Below are 19,307 nucleotides of genomic sequence, written 5' to 3'. Positions count from 1 at the left end.
TTTATAGCCCAGTATGTTTGAACTCATATTAACTAAGATACTTGACAGGAGCAGGAAAATTAGTCCCAATAAATATTTTCCAAACTTTCTCAAGCCTCCATAAAATAGGTAACGTGTAACAGGCAGAGTGCCTGGTGGCAAAGTGTGGCATAATGATTTTATCCATGGTTGCTTGGAATGACCTGCATAATTCATTCATGGTTTTACTGCGAGCATGTAATGTAGTCATCCCAACTCATGCCAGTGAAACTTATAAACTACACCACTGAAAATTTCAGTGTATACTTCACTGCTATGGAAATACCTATTAATGGTACAAAAATTTGGGGCTGTGTAATGTCAAACACTTCATTTGTCTGTGGCAATTTTAAGATTATTTTGTTAATCTTATAAGAGTCATGGTAAATAGAAAATGCAACACATGCCTTCACAGCCCTAAGAGATGTCCTGTCTTGAGGTCAGATGGCCCAAGCTTTGCTTTTCTAGTTAGTGTGTTATCACAACTTATTGGTGTGATTTCACTGAAGTGAATGCACAGAGGATGAAGTTTTATGACTAATCTTCCTTGTATCTCTCTAACTGGTTTGTACCCATTTTAACTACCAGTCTTGTTTCTGGTAGTTTAGGGTCTCAGAATAATTAATTAAATGATCAATATTTGTTGGGCCCTATTTTTCAGAGGTACTGGCCTCAATGGTACGCTGCTGTTCAACACCCCTGAAAATCATGCCGGTTGCTATTAGCTCACCAATAAATACTTTAGCTATCATATTTGTGAAGAGTTCTGAACACCACTTGATGATTTATTTGAAAAGGACAGTAAAAGTTTCCCCCCTTTGATTAGAGAGAGTTAAACCAAGAATGCAACAGACTGAAAACAAAGAGTAATTCTGTGTGTTTGAGACCTGAAGGTATAATAATATAGGTAATGCTAATATGCTGAACATGTGAAACAATTCTGTTCCTTCTACAAATGTTTCTTTTTCCTGCTTTGTAAAATAATTTTTTTTTTTTGGTTCAAAATCTTTTTTCTAGACATTCCTCTCCTTGACTTTTCTTTCCAGATTTTGTTTCCTATCCTGTTTGCCATGTTTCCCTTCTTACGTGTCAGGAAATTACCCTACCCTTCTCCATTTTGGTAAGATAACATTATATAAAGAAATCCAAACACTGTGTGTCATACCAGTACATGCAAGTAGCCTTTTCTTTTTAGCAGCTCAGAGTTAATTTTCATTTGCACTTGTATATACTAAAATTTAGTTTTTATTTTAAAATGCTTTTCTGTTTGTTTTGGGTGCAGATTTTCGTTAGCTAGCAGACAAGAAGTATTTACCTTCAAATGCATTTTTAAAAAATTATGAGATTTCATAAAGTGTACAAATATTTACACACAATTATTTAACCTGTCAGGTGAGGCCCCAAATACATTTTTTTGCAATGGGATTGCATTTAATATTGATCACATTTCTGATGCGGCTGGGGTGGATGGCTTTACTACATCTTTGCGCACACAAAATATCTGATTTTCAAGTCTGCTATGCACACTTATGGTTTTTTGTTTTGTATTTTTTAATTTTTCTATGTTAAGTCTTGGAAACATGTCTTTATAATTTACCCTCTTGGCTTCTTGCACTATAAAACTATAATATATTGTGTTTTTAAAAATTGAGTGTAATTACTTCCCATAAGATGTAAACCTTCCTCTGATTTCATTTCCAATGATTTGCAGTGTATCATTTGTTTCTCCATACTTAATGATAGTTAATAACTTTAAACTCGTATATTTTCATGGTTGAAGTCTTAATATTCTGGGTTTTAGGATGATTGCCTTCTAATCTTTTGTGGGGATGAAGTTTAGTCTTAACAGGGTGAAAGCGCAAACAGCTGTCTATCTCTTCTTGCTATGGTATGAATGTTGGATTTCCTCATTTCATATAATTGCAGTGTAGCTAATACTTTGAACTGCTAAACCCTGGCAACTTCAGGGGATGAATTCACTTCTTCATTCTCCTCTCATTTTTTGTTGTGCCGTGTGGTTCTTCAGACAAATGGAAATAGTATGTGCCAGACCACTGGACACTTTCACTACCAAAATTCACCAACTACCTGCTAGATACATTGCTGACTGCCATTTTTCTGACTGACTGAATCGTTTTCTATTTTATTGTATGCTTTGTCCCAACTTGCTCATGACCCTGCTATAATGTACAACTCCAGATTTAGGTAGGTGCTAGGTGTTGAGTAGGCTGCTTTCTCTATCACAACCACCTGAGGTTAATTGAACCTTCTGGTCTCTTTGGCAAAATGTCACAGCCTTCAACTTTTTCTTTGATCCAGCAGATGCATGAAAATTAGAGCTCTTTTTTGGCACTGTAGTACTCTTTTTGCTGGATGAAGTCTTAAAAGCCCACATAATAACTGGAAAACAGGTCCTTGATAAACAATTCATTTACAATTAAAACTGATAAAGAACAGGTGAAATTTTGGCTGCCTTGATGCCCGTCAAACTCCCATTGACTTCCATGGGGTCAGGATTCACCCATTATAGGTAATATTATACAAAGGTAAATAAAACCTCTTTCATCAAGAAGTCATCGTCGTCATCGTCATCATCATCATTATCACTTCCATAACTGCATTGATCGTTGGGGCACCATCACTGATGAGCAATCAGCTAATTGTCCTCACCCCGATGATTGTGTGTCAGTGCTTGAATCTCCGTGAAGTCCATTCCTGTCGACTCTTTTATGTTGTCAATCCATCTCTTCTTCTGTCTACCTCTTCTTCTCTTCCCCTGTACTGTCCCTTGGAGGATGATCTTGGATAGGCCAGAACATCTTGTTACATGGCCGTATCACTTAAGCTTACGCTTCTTCACGGTCGTCAAGAGGTCTTCATATGACCCAGCACATTGGGTGATGATGTTGCGGACATCTTCATTAGTGACGTGGTCGAAGTAGGAGATGCCTAGGATTTTACGGAAGTATCTCATCTCTGCTACCTGTATTTTCCATTCAAGTTCTGCCATAAGGGTCTATGTCCTGCACACACACAGAAAAATGGAGATGACCAATGCGTGCAGCAGTTTGTTTGGATTCCAAGGAGATGTTCTTATTTCTCCAAATTGGTTTTAACTTTGCCACTGCTACTATTGTTTGTGCAGTTCTTGCCAGAATTTCTGTCTTGGATCCTTCATCAGTGATGATTGCCCCCAAATACTTGAACTGTTTCACTGTCTCTAGCTCTTGTCCACTGCCAGTGATATGTGAGCTGATCCTGTCACATTTGTTTGTCATCAGCTTAGTTTTCTCTGCACTGATTTCCATGCTGTATTTTGTGGGGGTTTCATCCAGTCATTTCACAATGTTGGCAAGTTCATCTTCACTGCCTGCCAGACTGTCAGTGTCATCAGTGAACTGAAGATTTGAGATTATTCACCCCCTACTGCTGATTGTGCATATATGATCTTCTAGGACATCAGTCGTTATGCACTCCAAGTAGATGTTGAACAGTGTGAGCAAAAGAAGGCAACCTTGCCAAACTCCAAGAGCGGTGCAAAACCACTCCTCTATTGTGCCATTGATGAGAAGTGCACTGCTGACCTTGGCATACGTTTGTTTAATGGTAAGCATAAACTTACGACCAACATTGTACTTCTTCATGGTTGCCCAAGAGCTTCGTGCCATAGTCTGTCAAACGCCTTCTTGAAGTCAATAAAGACGTGTCAGATGTCCTGCTGGTGTAGTAAGTACTTCTCACGTAGAACACGGAGGTTGAAAATCTGTTCTGTGGTACTTCTTCCCGCACGAAAGCCAGGCTGTTCTTCAGTGATTATATTCTCCATTTGTGGCTTCAATATGACTTTCAGTATCACTTTGCTAGAATGGCTAATTAAGCTTATAGTCTGGTAATTTGATACAATTGCAGGTTACCTTTCTTTGGCAGAGTGATGATTAGTGACTGTGTCCGCGTTGGGGGCCACTCACCAGTCTGCCAGATCTTGTTGCAGATCTTGGTGAGTACATCTTGATGAGTACACTATTTCTCATCTGAATTTCATCAATTTGGCTAGGATGTTGTCAATACCTGTAGCCATTCCTACAGGATTGCATCAAGTAACCACACTCTAATCCCAATATTAAGCCAAAAAGAAAGAAAAGATGTAAAGAAAAAATGAAGAGAGAACTCCCTTTGTTATTTGTATTGTGATAGCACTATATTACACTTTGCACTTTACTGAGGTGTAACAGTCAGTCTGTCCCAAAGAGTTTACAGTCTTAAAACAAAGAAGCAGTTCTATGGATCATCCCAGTACTTCCGTAATGTACCACAGGCAACAGGTGCAGCTTTGGACTCTGTTTCTCCCAAGTCTTCATGAAATATTGCTCTCTCTGGATACAGATGGATCTCATAAAACTTCAGTGCCTAGCATGTGACTCGACCATGGGAGACAGGCTGGCATCCTTCACAGTATGTGAAATAATTCAGTTTGTGCACCTCTTTAAGCTTACTGCAACATGGTTCCTCCTTCCTGCTGCTACCACAGGCAAAAGGAAACTTCCTGAGACAGAAAGAATATATAAATACCATATTTTACTCTGTCTTCCTTTTCTCATCCTCATTGTTACTCTAATACATAACTAATGGAGGCCCAAGTTTGCTTTTTAACACAGGTTTCTGCTCTTTGATTAGGTGGGCCATTAAGACTATGAAAGTGTCTCCTTGATAGCTACTTCAGGACATTTAGCAAATTGTATACTGTATTGTACCTGACCTTTTTATCTTGTGGCTATCCTTTTCTTCCCAAACTGCCCTCTGCATCAATCTCCTTATATCCGTTACTCTGTCCTTTCCTCACTTCTCAAATTTCTCCTTCCACTTCTCTCCACTCATCTCCGTTCCCTTTACGTCTACTTTTCCCTTCTGTTGCCAGCATTAATATACATTTACAAAGGGTGATAGGTGCCCTTAAAAATCCCTTAGTAGAATTTGTCCAGTTTAGCTAAGCAACAACTAAAAGGAGGGATAGGCAAGTTGAGATATCTGAAAGGTGTAATCACCAAGGAGGAAACAAAATTTCTTAAGGATATACAAAGATGTGTAGCTAAAAGTAATGGAAAGACACTTGAGTTGGTTTAAAAATTCAGGGAAAACTTCTAATAGTGAGATCTCAAGTCTATGAATGCCCCATCACTTGAGCCATTTGAAATTCTCCTGGGTAAAACACTAAAGTACTATGGAAAGACTGACCAGATGACCCCAAAAGGTCTTTTCCATCTATGATTTCTACGATACTTAAAGCTTGAAGATTGATGAGGGAATCTGGAAGGATAATGTAATAAATAGGGAATTAAGTTAAATGTTAGCTGCTGATCGATAAATCATAATGCATTTGGCAGAAGTTATGATGCAGAACCAAAAACACTAAGTGTGTATTGACTTGCTTTCAAGTTTATATCAAGATTTGACTGTAGAGATAAACATTAACAGATGGTAAATTTTAACCAAAATGGAAGTCAGTATGTATTATGCAGATATCTTACAAATTAAAATACTCTTTCATAATACATGACATATTATATTGTGATAATGATGTTTAAGTGCTTTACAAATGCTTTTACAAAGGGGTAAATTGAGGCACTGAGAGGTTAATTAACCCGTAACCACACAGTGGATAAACTAGCTTTAACTACTTCAGTTTTAGCACTCTAAAATCATTTACTCTTACTGTTAAATGGTGTTTTGTCCTAATGGGTATTTGTATCCCTGGGGTGTAAGTAGTTGACTCTTATCTCAAGGAGCAAGGAGGAGTCAAAGAATGCAGGGAAACAATACTTAAATTACCAGATTCTTTATGTAGTGTGCAGGCAGAGGCAGATTCACACCTAACATGAAAAGATGTCTAAACTAGCAGAAAGTGAAAATAAATAAAACATTTAGAATGTTTGACTACAAATCTCTCGGACGCTTGCAGCTTCTCTGTAGACAAGTTATTTATTGTACGTATAAAGCCTGCTGAAATTGAAGGTGAGCGCTAATAGGAGCCATTTTTACAACTCGATGTACACATTTAAGCAGATTTAACATGAGTGAATGTATGCTACCTATTTTATCATTCCTCTTGAGACCCTTAGTAGTGACTTAAAACTTTCTACATTGGTTCTTCTGCTAAGGTTCCATTAAATTTTGATTCACATGCTTAATTTCAAGAGCATCAAGATAAGAAAATACACTATTCATAAAACTCTTAAATGGATCTAAACTGACATGGCTCAAAATTATTATGCTATTCTGAATTTTCTTCAAAAATGTTTCAAGAAACAATTATGTATTTTCCTCAACACTTGAGTTTGAAATCTGCTTCATGCCACCTTCTCTCTTGAGCCTCTCTTGTTCTGGTGGGAATATGAATTTGAATTTCTTGTTTTTAAACTGTTTTATTAGCTAATAGATGCCAATTATCTCTAGTTTCTTTAATGAAAATGTTGTTTTTCAGACTTACTAAAAGCATGTGACAGTTATTTCTTGCATATCCTAAGAGCATAGTGTGCTGGAAGTCTTTTGAATGTACTGTTGTTCTAATCAGTTCTCTTCTCCTTAGTGATTTTTTTTAAAATAATTGTTTCTACTTCCTGAGAACCTTTTGAACTTAAAGGGGGTCTGTGTTCCCACCTTCTTTTAGATCTTTTAAGTTTTGATGTAATAGCTACCTCAGATAATCTGTCACACCCTACTGCAAGCAGACCGAAGATGCCTGGCAGGAGGCTGCCTACTCGTTTCAACGGCAATCATTCTGTGAGTACATTGACTATATTATTCCGAAGATAAATTTAGGATATCTGCTTCCCACAAGAGGACAACATCACTCTAGGGAAGTCATTTCATTAGCAAATGCCTGAGAGAGAGTTGATAGGAACATGTATCCACAAATGGAAAAGTAAAGATGAAAATGAGTATAACTGAATATAGCAGCATCACGACTGCAGTTTAAAAAAAAAATAGATTTTCCTGTCTATTCCATTGGGTTTTGACACTGTTTCCTATTTCCCTGACTACTCAGATAGTGCTCCAGTTGCATCAATAAAAGAAATTTCTCATTGTGGACTTTTTTTTTGATATTTCAACTCCACCAGTGTCCTCTGTTTTACCAGAGTAAGAACCCATAGTCCCTGGCCAGGGAATTTACAGTTTAGCGTAGATTACTGTTCAGACATGCAAGATATCAAGTGCCATGATGAGTACATGTTGGAGATAGAATAATTTGTTTGTTTATCTTTATGCAGTTTTGTCAATTGAAGCTGTAATAGAGTCATGTGACATTGTGGGGTCCACACAGACCAGCAGTGGGTTCTGTTACCACATCTCATGTAACTTTGGGGTCCTTTGTGCTGTGCAGCTTTAGTTCAATTCACTGATACCAGTAGCCTGCCCACAAGCACAGGCTCTCTCTTAGTTTAGTTATTTTGCAGAGTAACATCAACAGCATTTCCAATCCCAGGTATCCCCGAGTTTTTAATTACCAGACACTCAGATTGTTCCCCTCTGACTCCTCATCCCCGAAAGTGTGAAAGCAGCCCTCCCCCAAAGTTATCAGTGCACTTTGGCACACACTCTCCATACAGTTTGCACACCAGAGCCCTTGTCTGGATAAAAATAAAAAGTTTGTTTAATAGAAAAAGCACAGACTCGAAGAAATAATAAGGGAAAGCACACAGAAAATAAACCTAAAGACGCAACTTTAGGCTTTACACTTTGATATCAGATAAACATCTCTTTTCTAATAAGAGTTACCTCTTGCCTTAAAACAGCTTCTCCTATAGCTATCCCCTAGCTATAGGAGGGATCCAGTGTTCATGGACAGCCCCCACCTTGAGACTGTCCCCAAGTTCTGCAAGCTCTTTGTTTTTCAAAGACTGCAGTTTTCTTTTCAGTTTCAGGCTGTTCTCATTTTGTGTTGATGGTTCCTCATCGTTTTTTTCCTGGGCTTGGACAATGGCTGTGTGCTTGAAGGCAGTCTCACCTGGGTGGAGAGGTAGTCTCAGCCTGCCTGATTGCTTCACTGCCCTGTTGTGAGGTGATCCTGAAGTGGCACCACAGTTATAATTAAAATTTTTATATATGCAGTCATACACTTTCAAAACTATATAACCTGTACGCATACACCTCATAATGATTAATAAGATCATTGCATTACAGGCTTTCATAAAAGATCCTTACCCATTTTATTCTTATAGCAAAATATCACAGTACGCTATCAGTTGGTTTAACTGCTTATTTGGGTGGGGTCTTAACCTTTTTTTCCCTTAAAGTGTTTGATTGTCCACGTCCTCAGTCTGTTACAACTCTTTTTAATGTGATTGAATTGTGGTTTTGTCCAAAGACCCCAATCAACATCAGGGTCTCATTTTGCTAAGCATTGCGGAAACATACATAATTCCTGCTCCAAGGAGCTGACAGCTAATTTAATAAACATTCAAGGGCAAGGGTGGGGGAGAAGAGTGTGAAAGACAGAAGAGGTTAACAATGTTTTAGAAATCAAGTTAAGATCATCGGTGGTATTTCTGACAATATGCTTCAGTTACTGTTCTTACTTTACTCCAGGGCTAGTCAATTATTTTTTTTAATCAAGGTAAAGTCAAGGTCCAGACTTCAGAGAAAACAATAATAAAAAATAACAATGGTAATAATAAGTAAATACAAAGATTTTTGGGTCTATTCAAAAGTGTCTGGGAGTCTGGATTTAGCCTGGGGTTCACCTATTGACTGCCCTGTTTTACTCCATCCCACTTAGTAATTATATTGTAAGTTACTGTTTTATCTATTCTGCACACATTCTATTTAGTATGCATGTTTTTATTTACCAGCCAACTCAAAATGAGAGTACAGAAAAAATTGTGAAGGATTATAAAGAGGAGGAAGAAAGTGCCAAACCAAAGTCATCTGAAGTTAAAAAGGTACGAAGCTGAAATGATCAGATACACATATCAGACTACTAGCACTGCCATTCATTTTGATTGTATATGCACTTGCTGATTAATGCAGCCATACAGATTGCATTGATAGAGGAATGACTAGTTTTATATTGGGTAGCACAGAACTACGCTTCCAGTTCCAGAAGTAAGTTAAATGTCTGCTCCGCAACCTAGCTCCTGGATAAAGGAAAACAGGTTTGAGCAGAAGAGGCATGCAGAATGGCATAGCTTGACCTCAGTTACCACCCTGGAAGCTTGCTTAATAACTGATTTTAGGGAGCCCCATTACATTGCCGTTCTTGAAAGATAAGAGAGCTGGTGTCATCCTGGATTTTCTGGATAGTTGGTAAAAACTTCTGTGAATTTTACTTCCAAAGTAAATCTGATGGCAGGAGGCCAGGATTGCCAACGAGCAGTTACAGAAAGGTGGGGGAGCGTTTTGAGAGTGGGCAACCCAATATGAAGAGGAAGGCGAACACCTCCCCTCATTCCAGGGACAACTCGTATGATTCCTAGCAGAGTCCCACCTCTCTCCTGGGACAACATTACGAAAAGTGCTTTCCACAAAGGAGAACTCCTAATCTTAAGTGGGCTGCTCCTCTTGGGTAAAACTGCCTCAGTTACTAAGGTTCTGGTACATTGTTCTCCTACCGTGCCCAATGGGTTCTCAGCACAGTGAAACAGATTATACGCTCTAGTTCCTTTCTACCCCCCCTTCCCACTCACCTTCCCTGTCCCTCTTCAGGGACCCCTCTCCAGGGACCCCTCTCACAAGAGTCTCCTTGCACAGGAGGTAAAGGGGTTGCTACAGCTGGGTGCGGTGGAAGAAGTTCCTCTCAAGTACAGGAACAAGGGATTCTAGTCACAGTACTTCTTAATCCCAAAGTCCAAGGGTAGTCTATGGCCCATCCTGAACTTGCAAGACCTCAACAAATACATAAAGAAGTTAAAGTTCCACATGGTTTCCCTGGCTTCTATTATCCCCTCCCTGGATCTGGGAGACTGGTATGCTGCCCTCAACTTGAAGGATGCATACTTCCACATGGCGATCTTCAAAGGCACAGACACTTCCTCCGGTTTGCGGTGTGGCCCCACCACTACCAGTTTGCGGTCCTCCCTTTCGGCCTGATGACAGCACCGAGAGTGTTTACCAAGTGCATGTTGATTGTAGCTGCTTACCACAGGCACTAGGGTATTCAGATCTACCCATACCTCAATGGCTGGCTTATCAAGGGCAGTTCCCCCAGGTCTCAAGTCCAAAGGGATGTTGCAGTGCTTCAGACCACGTGCCACTCTCTGAGCCTACTGGTAAATGACAAAAAGTCGACTTTAGTGCCAGTGCAGAGGATAGAGTTCATTGGAGTGGTCCTCAACTCGACCTGTGCCAGGGCGTTCCTGCCACTGGAAAGGTTCCACATACTGATGAACCTCATTGTAGAAGTCTCCGTGTTCCCTCTAACTACAGCCAGGGTCTGTCTGCGCCTTTTGGATCGCATGGCAGCGTGCACTTATGTGGTCCGCTGGGCCAGGCTCCGAATGCAGCCCCTGCAATGATTGAGGATGGTCTATTCCTAGTCCAGAAATGGCCGAAAAAGATCGTTACCATTCCCCAGGTGATACTTACCTCGCTGTGATGGCGGACCGACCGCAGGACAGTCCTGGAGGAAGTTACATTTGACAACCCCTCCCTCACTCCATTGAGTTGGTGTCAGATGCCTTGGCTGGGATGCACACTGTCTACATCAACAGGCAAAAGGGAGCACGCTCGTCGACACTCTGTCAAGAGGCACTCCATCTGTGGGACTTCTGTATCAGCCACGAAATCCACCTGGAAGCTTGTCACCTTCCCGGTGTCAAGAATATGCTGGTGGACCAGCTCAGCAGGGACTTTTCTTCTCACCATGAGTGGTCGCTTCATCCAGAGGTAGCCTGCTTGATCTTCTAAAGGTGGGGAACCTGTTTTCTGCCAGACAGAACAGGAAATGCCACCGGTTTTGCTCTCGGCAAGGTCTGAGCAAGGGCCCCCTCTCTGATGCCTTCCTCCTGTGATGGCCAGGGAACCTGATGTACACATTTCCTCCAATTCCACTCATCGGCAGGGTCCTGGCAAAGATCAAGAGACAAAGCACAGGTTGTTGTCATCCCCCCGGCGTGGCCTCACTAACATTGGTTAGACATGTTAATGAGCTTGTCAGCAGCCCCTCCCTGCCCAACCACCTGTACTTGCTGTCACAGGACCACCATTGGCTCCTACACCCCAGCCTAGAGTCTCTGCACCTCTTGGCATGGATGCTGCATGGCTGAACCCGGAGGAACGGACCTGTTTGGAAAGAGTCCAACAGGTCCTCCTGAGAAGTAGGAAGCCCTCAACCAGACCGACTTACTGGGACAATTGGATGAGGTTTTCCCACTGAGCATCTATGCACGGCATCTTTCCCTCACGTTCTTCCATACAGGCTGTCCTGGAGTACCTGCTCCATTTGAGGAACCAGAGCCTGCCACACTCTTCCATTAGACTCCAAAGAGAAACTGCTGAACTTCAGTTCATTTGCAAATTTGACACTATCAGCTCAGGATTAAACAAAGACTGTGAATGGCTAGCCAACTACAAAAGCAGTTTTTCCTTCCTAGGTGTTCACACCTTAGCTCTAGAAGAGGGCCTCATCCTCCCTGATTGAACTAACCTCGTTATCTCTAGACTGATTCTTGCCTGCATATTTATACCTGCCTCTGGAAATTTCCACCACGTGTGTCTGACAAAGTGAGTATTCACCCATGAAAGCTTATGCTCCAATACTTCTGTTAGTCTATAAAGTGCCACAGGACTCTTTGTCACTTTTTACAGATCCAGACTAACACGGCAACCCCTCTGATACTCTTCCATTAGAGTACATCTAGCAGCCATCTCCGCTTTTCATCTGCCGATCCAAGGACAGACGGTGTCTTCCCATTACATGAGTCAGATTCTTGAGAGGGCTCGAGAGATGCTTCCCGCAGGTACAGACTCCTGTCCGACAGTGGGATCTTAAGCTTGGTCCTTTCTAGTCTCACCAGCCCACCCTTTGAGCTGCTGGGTTCTTGCTCCCTTTTACACTGGTCATGGAATGTCGCTTTCCTGGGGGCAGTGATGTCGGCAAGACAGGTCTCTGAAATTCAAGTCTTGACCTCAGAACCAATATGTGGCAAGCCATGGCCAAGTTCGAAGGGTCACTCCCCACAGCTTCCAAGAAGGAGTTTCGAGCGATCCTTGATGAGGGCACAACCGCGGCCAGGGTGGACCTCCAGGCAGCGGCAGATGCTGCGGACACTGCTGCCCACGCCATGGCTTTCACTATCTCCACTATCTCCTGTTGGCTGTTCCTCTCTGAGTTGTCCACCAAGGCTCAGCAGTCAATGCAGGAACCTGCCCTTTGACGGCCAGGCTCTATTTTCAGAGCAGACAGACAGCAAGTCGCATGGCCTCAGTGACTCCCACACCACCCTAAAAATCCTGGGTCTCTATGTCCCAGCCATGGTGCATAAGCAGTTCAAACTGCAACAGCCACAGGGCCAGGGGAGCCAACCTTGGCAGGACCAGCCCCATAAATGAGCCAAGGGCTACAAGCGCCACCCACCTCTGCCCAGCCGGGCTTGACCCGTAATAAGCAGGGGGCCAAATTCGACGAGAACACAGGCGTCTTTGCGGCCTTCTTGGCACACATCCCTATCCAGGACATCTGTAGAGCTGCAACGTGGTCCTCTGTTCACACATTTACCACTCATCATGCTATCACTCAGCAGGCCAGAGACGACACTGTGTTTGGCAGAGCTCTGTTGCAATCTGCACGTCCGTGAACTCCTACCTACTTCAAGGGTACTGTTTTGGAGTCACCCAATATGGAATGGACATGAGAAGCACTCAAAGAAGAAAAGACACTTACCTTCACCGTAACTGGTGTTCTTTGAGATGTGTTGCTCATGTCCATTTCATAACCGCCCTCCTTCCCCACTGTTGGAGTTTCTGGCAAAAAGGAACTGAGGGTGGGGGGAGCCAGCAGCACCTCTTATACCATGCTATCCGGGCACCACTCCAGAGGACGCCAGAGCCAGTCCCTTATGGATACTGCTGAGGGAAAAACTTACAGCACCGATGCATGTGGTGAGCATGCTTAGCTAATATGGAATGGACGTGAGCAACATATCTCAAACAACAGCAGTTACAGAAAAGGTAACAGTCTTTTCTCAAAGTAGTAGTTCCAGCTAATGGGAGACACGCCAGATAGGCTCTTTGGCCTTATACATTGATTACTCTCAGAACATTATCTGGCACAAGTATGTACTGCCTTGTAAAATGGAGTATGCTTTCTGCCACGATTGAAATGCCCAGAGTACATAGATGTGCTGTGTACACTACAAAAAAAACAGTGTAACAAGTTGGATAGTTCTGTGTACCATTTTTATAGTGTAACACATTGGGTTGAAATAATACTTGAAAGAAAAACACACAATTTGTGTGGTGTGTTCTCCCCAATTTATAGTGAATTCATTGTTATCTTTTCATTGATTTCTTTCAGTCACCTGTGTTTACTTCAACACCTCTATCTTCATCTCCAAGACCGAATTCTATTTTACTCAGTTCTGCTCCTGGAGAAATCACAGTTAAAGACCAAACAGATGGGGGGAAAAGTTCTGTGGACAATCTCAGGATTCAGATTAATCAGTTGTTGAGTATTGTAGAAGCACTGAAAAAAGATCATAGGTAATTATTTTTTAATTCCTCTTACTCCTAAATTGAATATATTTAACAAATTCTGTTCTAAATATTATTGTATACTGGAAAATTTATTTTCAAAGGTAAGTTTTCCATATTGATCACTCTGCATTAGGCACCTTGCTTTAGAAGTTCACCCAACAGGTTATATAATGAATATATATTAATTTTTGCTCAGAAATACAGTAACTCCTCACTTAAAGTTGTCCCAGTTAACATTGTTTCGTTGTTACGTTTCTGATCAATTAGGGAACATGCTCGTTTAAAGTTGTGCAATGCTCCCTTCTAACACTGTGTGGCAGCCGCCTGCTTTGTCCACTGCTTTCAGGCAGAGCAGCCCGGTGGAACTAGCTGGTGGGTGGTTGGAACCAGGGTGGACCGACAGCCCCCTATCAGCTCTCCCTATCAGCTCCCCACTCCCCCAAGTTCCCTGTGCTGCAGCCGCCCAGCAGGCTAGCAGTTGCAGCTGTCCCTCCCCCCACTGCCATGTGCTGCTTCCAGAGACTCCTGCTTGCTGGGGAGGGGAAGGCTAATGTCAGGGTGTCCCCCTCCCCCCTGCTCCTGCACCCCGCTTACCCCTTCTCCATATAGAGCAGGGAGGGGACAGGCATGGAGAGAGAGAGAGAGCGCTTGGGGCAGCAGCTGCTGTCTCAATTTCCTGATCCACTTAAAAAGACAATGTACTTAAGAGTGGGTCAGCTGACTTAAAGGGGCAGTGTGCATCTCTCTCGCTCTCCCACACACAAGGTGCTTGTCTGTCTGTCTGCTATGCCGTCTCCCCTCCCTCCTGTTCATGCTGCCTTGATGAGAGGCTACATTAACAACGTGTTAACCCTTGAGGGCTCAGCTGAGTGCTAGTTCATCATTTAGCAGCAAGGCATTCCCTGGGAAATATCCCTCCCTCTTCCACCCTCTAACTTCACCACCTCAGCCAAGCTTCACAATCATCATAGCTGTGAACAGTATTAAATTGTTTGTTTAGAATGTATACTGTGTGTATGTCTATGTAATACATAGATGTCTATATAATATATAGTTTTTTGTCTGGTGAAAAAAATTTCCCTGGAACCCAACCCCCCCATTTACATTAATTGTTATGTGGAACTTGGATTCACTTAACATTGTTTTGCTTAAAGTTGCATTTTTCAGGAACATAACTACACCGTTAAGCGAGGAGTTACTGTATTGCTGAGGTTGCAGTCTTCCTCCTTTTGTGTTTTTCTTCTTTTTTTATCACCGTTACCAATGTTCCGTAAATGGTTACTCTTCAAGCAAAAATAAAAATTCTTGTAACAGAGAGATAGCGATCAGCAATGCTCTTTCAAAATTCATCTCAAGATGTTTGTAAATAAGACCAACCCTCTAAAGGGTCTGTCCTGCCCCAATATTTTACATAAATTGTTTTATAAGAGTAATATTGCATGGAAAATATTCCTAAGGAATACTTAAATATGTGTAGCATATATGTGATAGAGTGTTGCCAAGAACCTGTTATGTAAATTAATTCCCCTATCAGTGGCAATTTCAGTTCTCAACACCATAAGATAGAAGACCATGGTTTTGGGTTTTTTTCAGTTGCAATAATATTTTAATTTTGTTTATAATTTATAGCAGCGAATTGGAAAAACTAAAAAAAGATTTGGAGGAAGAGAAGATGATGCGAAGTCTCCTAGAGGTAATTTTAGTGATGAGGACAGTGTATAGACGTGTATACAGTACTCTTATGACATCGGAAGGCTATTGAAAACCTTTAACAGTCTTGTTTGATCTCTGTTTCATTAGTATGAATCTGAATGATTGCCTAGTGGCATGTAGGTACATATACTGTACAATAAGCTTTGCAGACTTGTTTTTTCTCTCTTCAAGCTGTGTGGAAAAACAGTCTGTTTTACAGGGAGTAATTCTGAGTACATATCACTTATGAATACTGCATGTATGGAATAGTCAATATGGGTTCATCCTAGGTGAACATTTATACACAATCTTATTTTTAGACAGACACAAAAGGGACCCTATTTGAAAGTATCCTTCAACTCACCAAAAGGTGTAATTTCACACATTTGAAAATACTATGGACCATATTCTGTTCTAACAGATTTTTACTAGTGTACCTCCGTAGTAATCAATGGAGTTCTTTCAGATTTGCAATGGTGTAACTAAGACAAGTATATTTCACATTATCATGTAGTATGGTAGGCTTAGTGTGAAATTTTGTACATGATCCATTTTAGGAAGAAAGTCTTGAGATGATGCACCAACCCATACAATCATATAATGCAGGAGAAGTCATTAATTGAATTCAGAGAAAAAACTTGTTCTGTGGTACACTTTAATCAGAACCAACTAATTCAATAAAATTTACCATACAAATAGACAATATGTATTTTAAAATGAATCTTGTAAGCCATGGCTACTAAGTTGTATGTTATTTTTAAATTGTTAAATGCATTTTTAATAATGAAAGTTGCTTAGGATGAATTGCAAAGAAAAATTGATTGAAAGATAAAGATTTTGGTAAAAATCATGTAAATTAAAGATACTGATATTGGGTAGTTCATTATTCTCATAATGTTTTTCTTTTCCAGGCTGAAATAGAAAAGCTGAAGAAAGCAGTCATGTCTACATGAGTCAGCCACAGACTCAGTGTCCTTAACTTGCCAGGAATTCAGAAACATAATACAAATAGAACTGACTTTTTTTTTTTTTTTTTTTTTTTAGTTCAGTAAAATGAAAGCTGGTGTTCCTTGGGCTTAGAGGGGGGAAAGAAAGAGTAAAGAGAAATATAGTCTTGTATTCAGAGAGAGAAGATAAAAAAAAAAATTGATGTAATTTTTTTTGCCAATATAAAAGAGGCCTTATTTCTTACTGTGCTGGAATTGCAGACCTTTATTTTCTGGTTTGCTTGAAAATACTACTGAATCTGTATAAAAAGAAGAGGGAGTTCTTAATAGATTTGTACTGAATACTTGTAGTGTAATTTTTAAAGAGATCTATACTATAAATAGGGTGATATATCTTTACAAGTAATCTGTAAAATAGTCAATTGGGAAGGACAGAGTACCTAATAGTAATTGTAGTCTACTTTTCCCAGACACACAAAAGGGAATATGATATTTGTATATTATTTTTTAATTTTAGCATTCTTTCCCGGGATTACACTGTTGTGCCTGTCTGCAATGAGAGTATTCGTAATAAGCTGTTTTATAATTTGGATGATGAGACAAGAATTTGGTGGTCCTATGTGGCAGATTAATCGTCTATGCATAGTAGTAATTAGTGATCTAATCAAAATAGTCTCTTAAACAGCAAACATTTTGTCACTTGCACTATAGGATTCATAAAAGGGGTTTATGATTGAACCATAAAACTATAGTAGGACAAAGTTAATTCTTAAAACCACAAAAAAAGGAAAAAAGAAATTCACAGTAAGGCTAAATGCTGTTGTGTCCAGGTATCGTAGTACATACGACATGCAAAATCAGCCTTAATTCTGGATTTTTTTTGCTTTTCTGAATTTAAATCTAGCTCATCAGTCTTCAGTGGTTTTTCTTTTTTGCAGTAATAGTAGTATTAAAAAAGAACAATTTAAAAGCATCCTTCATATGAATTGCAATTTTCAGAGTCTTCAGTCAGCCATGTGCATATACACATACACGTTCATACAGTCTTTTAAAATTGGGTAGTATTACCCAACGGACACGGATGGCTCCAAACAAATCACTTCGGGCTCTTATGTAAATATTGAGACTTTTTTAAAAGCGTATTACGTATGCCATAAACCATAAGCTCTCAGTATGTTATGTAAATCCAAATGTAATCACATTTTAAAGAAATGTATATTTTCACACAATAGATTGGAACAGCTTGTGATGAATCATTGTGCTGATCTGACACAATGTCTTTCATGTATTCCCCATGGAAAAAGTTGAAAACTTGCAGGTCACATTGTACCTAACCCCCCCTGGGAGCAATGCAAATATCCAAGTAATAAATACTGAAAAACTATTCCCTGCTCTCTTCCTCCCCCTTAATTCATATTTTATTAATGCTATCCACAGCTGATACAAATCTACAATATTTCTAGCTTTTTAAATAGAAACCCTAATTAAAATGCATTGCTTCAATTAAGCAACAATCTCCTCATCTCTGATTGACCTAGCGGAATATAGCATGCCCTCTAGTTTGACAAGCTAACCAATAAATAGTCTTGGCTTGTAAAACACCATTTAGATTTCTATTCATTTGAGTACAGTAGGGGTAATAATGTAGATTCATAAAGTAAAGTGAAAGTTTTTAATAAATCATGAGAACACTTTTCCATATGTGGTGCACAAGAAGTGGCAAACATCTAAAGAGTGAATTGCATGATGTTGTTCTGCAGTTGCTGATTGCATTTTTCATGAAATCTGAATAGTAAATATATTCTACAAGTTTTAGGTTATATTTCTGAGAACCATTGCTGACCAGCTGGTTGAATATTAACTCTTAATTGCCTTGACGCATCACAAATGAAGACTTAAGCCACAACTTTATATCCAGGAATAATGGGTAGCAGTAGTGCTTCTCAGACACTAAACCTTGCATTTAGAACTCTTTTACCTCTTTACTTACTAAGTTTGATAATGCAAAGCAAGAAATGAGCCTAATGAAATAGAAGATTCTCTATTTTATAAGCTCTTCACTGTGACCAGAGCATAAAACAAGTCCTGTGATAGGTTGCTGTCATGATTATCACGTCTGCACTTAAGCTTATAGCAGACGAGCGGAAAAAGACAATCAGTTAAATCAAAAATTGAAAGGTAATTATAAGAAGTTAATGGCCTTTTTCGCTGTAGCAATAAATGAACAAGTGCAATGACTTGATTTAATAAAAATCATCTTTTAAAAGTCGCTGCTATGAGTATTTTTAGCCATAAAGAAGTCGGCCTAATACATCTTATCTATGATTAGTGTTGTATAGTACAATGGAGGCGGGAAGGGTAATGTTTATACACATGTTCCACAAAATACAAGTTCTTTAAAGCATAATGCTTCACTGACTTGTTTACAGGTGCTGTAAAAATCATGCATGCTATCAAAACTCCAGCAAATAAAAAAACCCAAACTTCGGTTAGTATGTTTGCTTTTTTATTGTTCAAGGAAGTTTTGAATTTTGTCTTAGTTGTATTACAACACAAGCTTGGAAAAGAGACATCAAATAAGGAAATTGCTTTCTGAATCCTTCTGTTTGCCTTTTTTGCAACAGTGTTACACTGTTAACTCTTATTTAGCTTGTGATCCACTATGATCTCAGATCTCTTTCTGCAATACTCATTTCTAGGCTGTCATTTCCAATTTTATATGCATGCAAGTACTTTGCTTTTATCCTTAGTGAATTTCATCCTATTTGCTTCAGACCATTTCTCCAGTTTGTCCAGATCATTTTTAATTTTAATCCTCTCTTCCAAAGCACTTGCAACTTCTCCCAGCTTGGTATCATTCGCAAACTAGAAGTGTACTCTCTCTGCCATTATCTAAATCATTGATGAAGATATTGAATAGAACCAGACCCAGAATGTATCCATGCGGGACGCCACTCAATATGC

At 40.0% G+C, this 19,307-nt stretch overlaps 1 protein-coding gene across 2 annotated transcripts in view; it reads left to right on the top strand.

Annotated features, from left to right (window-relative positions):
* The window catches only part of CD2AP (CD2 associated protein), a 146,159-nt gene extending 127,329 nt beyond the window's left edge, over positions 1-18,830 (top strand). Inside the window, exons 14-18 of one of the 2 annotated variants that reach the window (XM_050950763.1) lie at positions 6,683-6,795; positions 8,865-8,954; positions 13,526-13,710; positions 15,334-15,397; positions 16,308-18,830. In XM_050950763.1, coding sequence (XP_050806720.1) covers positions 6,683-6,795; positions 8,865-8,954; positions 13,526-13,710; positions 15,334-15,397; positions 16,308-16,349 — 494 coding nt within the window. In that variant the 3' untranslated portion in view covers positions 16,350-18,830. Of the gene's footprint in view, positions 1-1,064; positions 1,139-6,682; positions 6,796-8,864; positions 8,955-13,525; positions 13,711-15,333; positions 15,398-16,307 lie in introns of those variants that run through there. The other variant, XM_050950764.1, reaches the window with a different exon arrangement.
* Positions 18,831-19,307: the final 477 nt, after the last annotated feature.

The sequence above is a fragment of the Gopherus flavomarginatus genome, chromosome 4, assembly GCF_025201925.1.
Source record: "Gopherus flavomarginatus isolate rGopFla2 chromosome 4, rGopFla2.mat.asm, whole genome shotgun sequence".
In the NCBI taxonomy this organism is placed as follows: Eukaryota; Metazoa; Chordata; order Testudines; family Testudinidae; genus Gopherus; species Gopherus flavomarginatus.
Note: the sequence above shows the minus strand (reverse complement) of the source record. Positions and strands in the feature narration are given on the sequence as shown.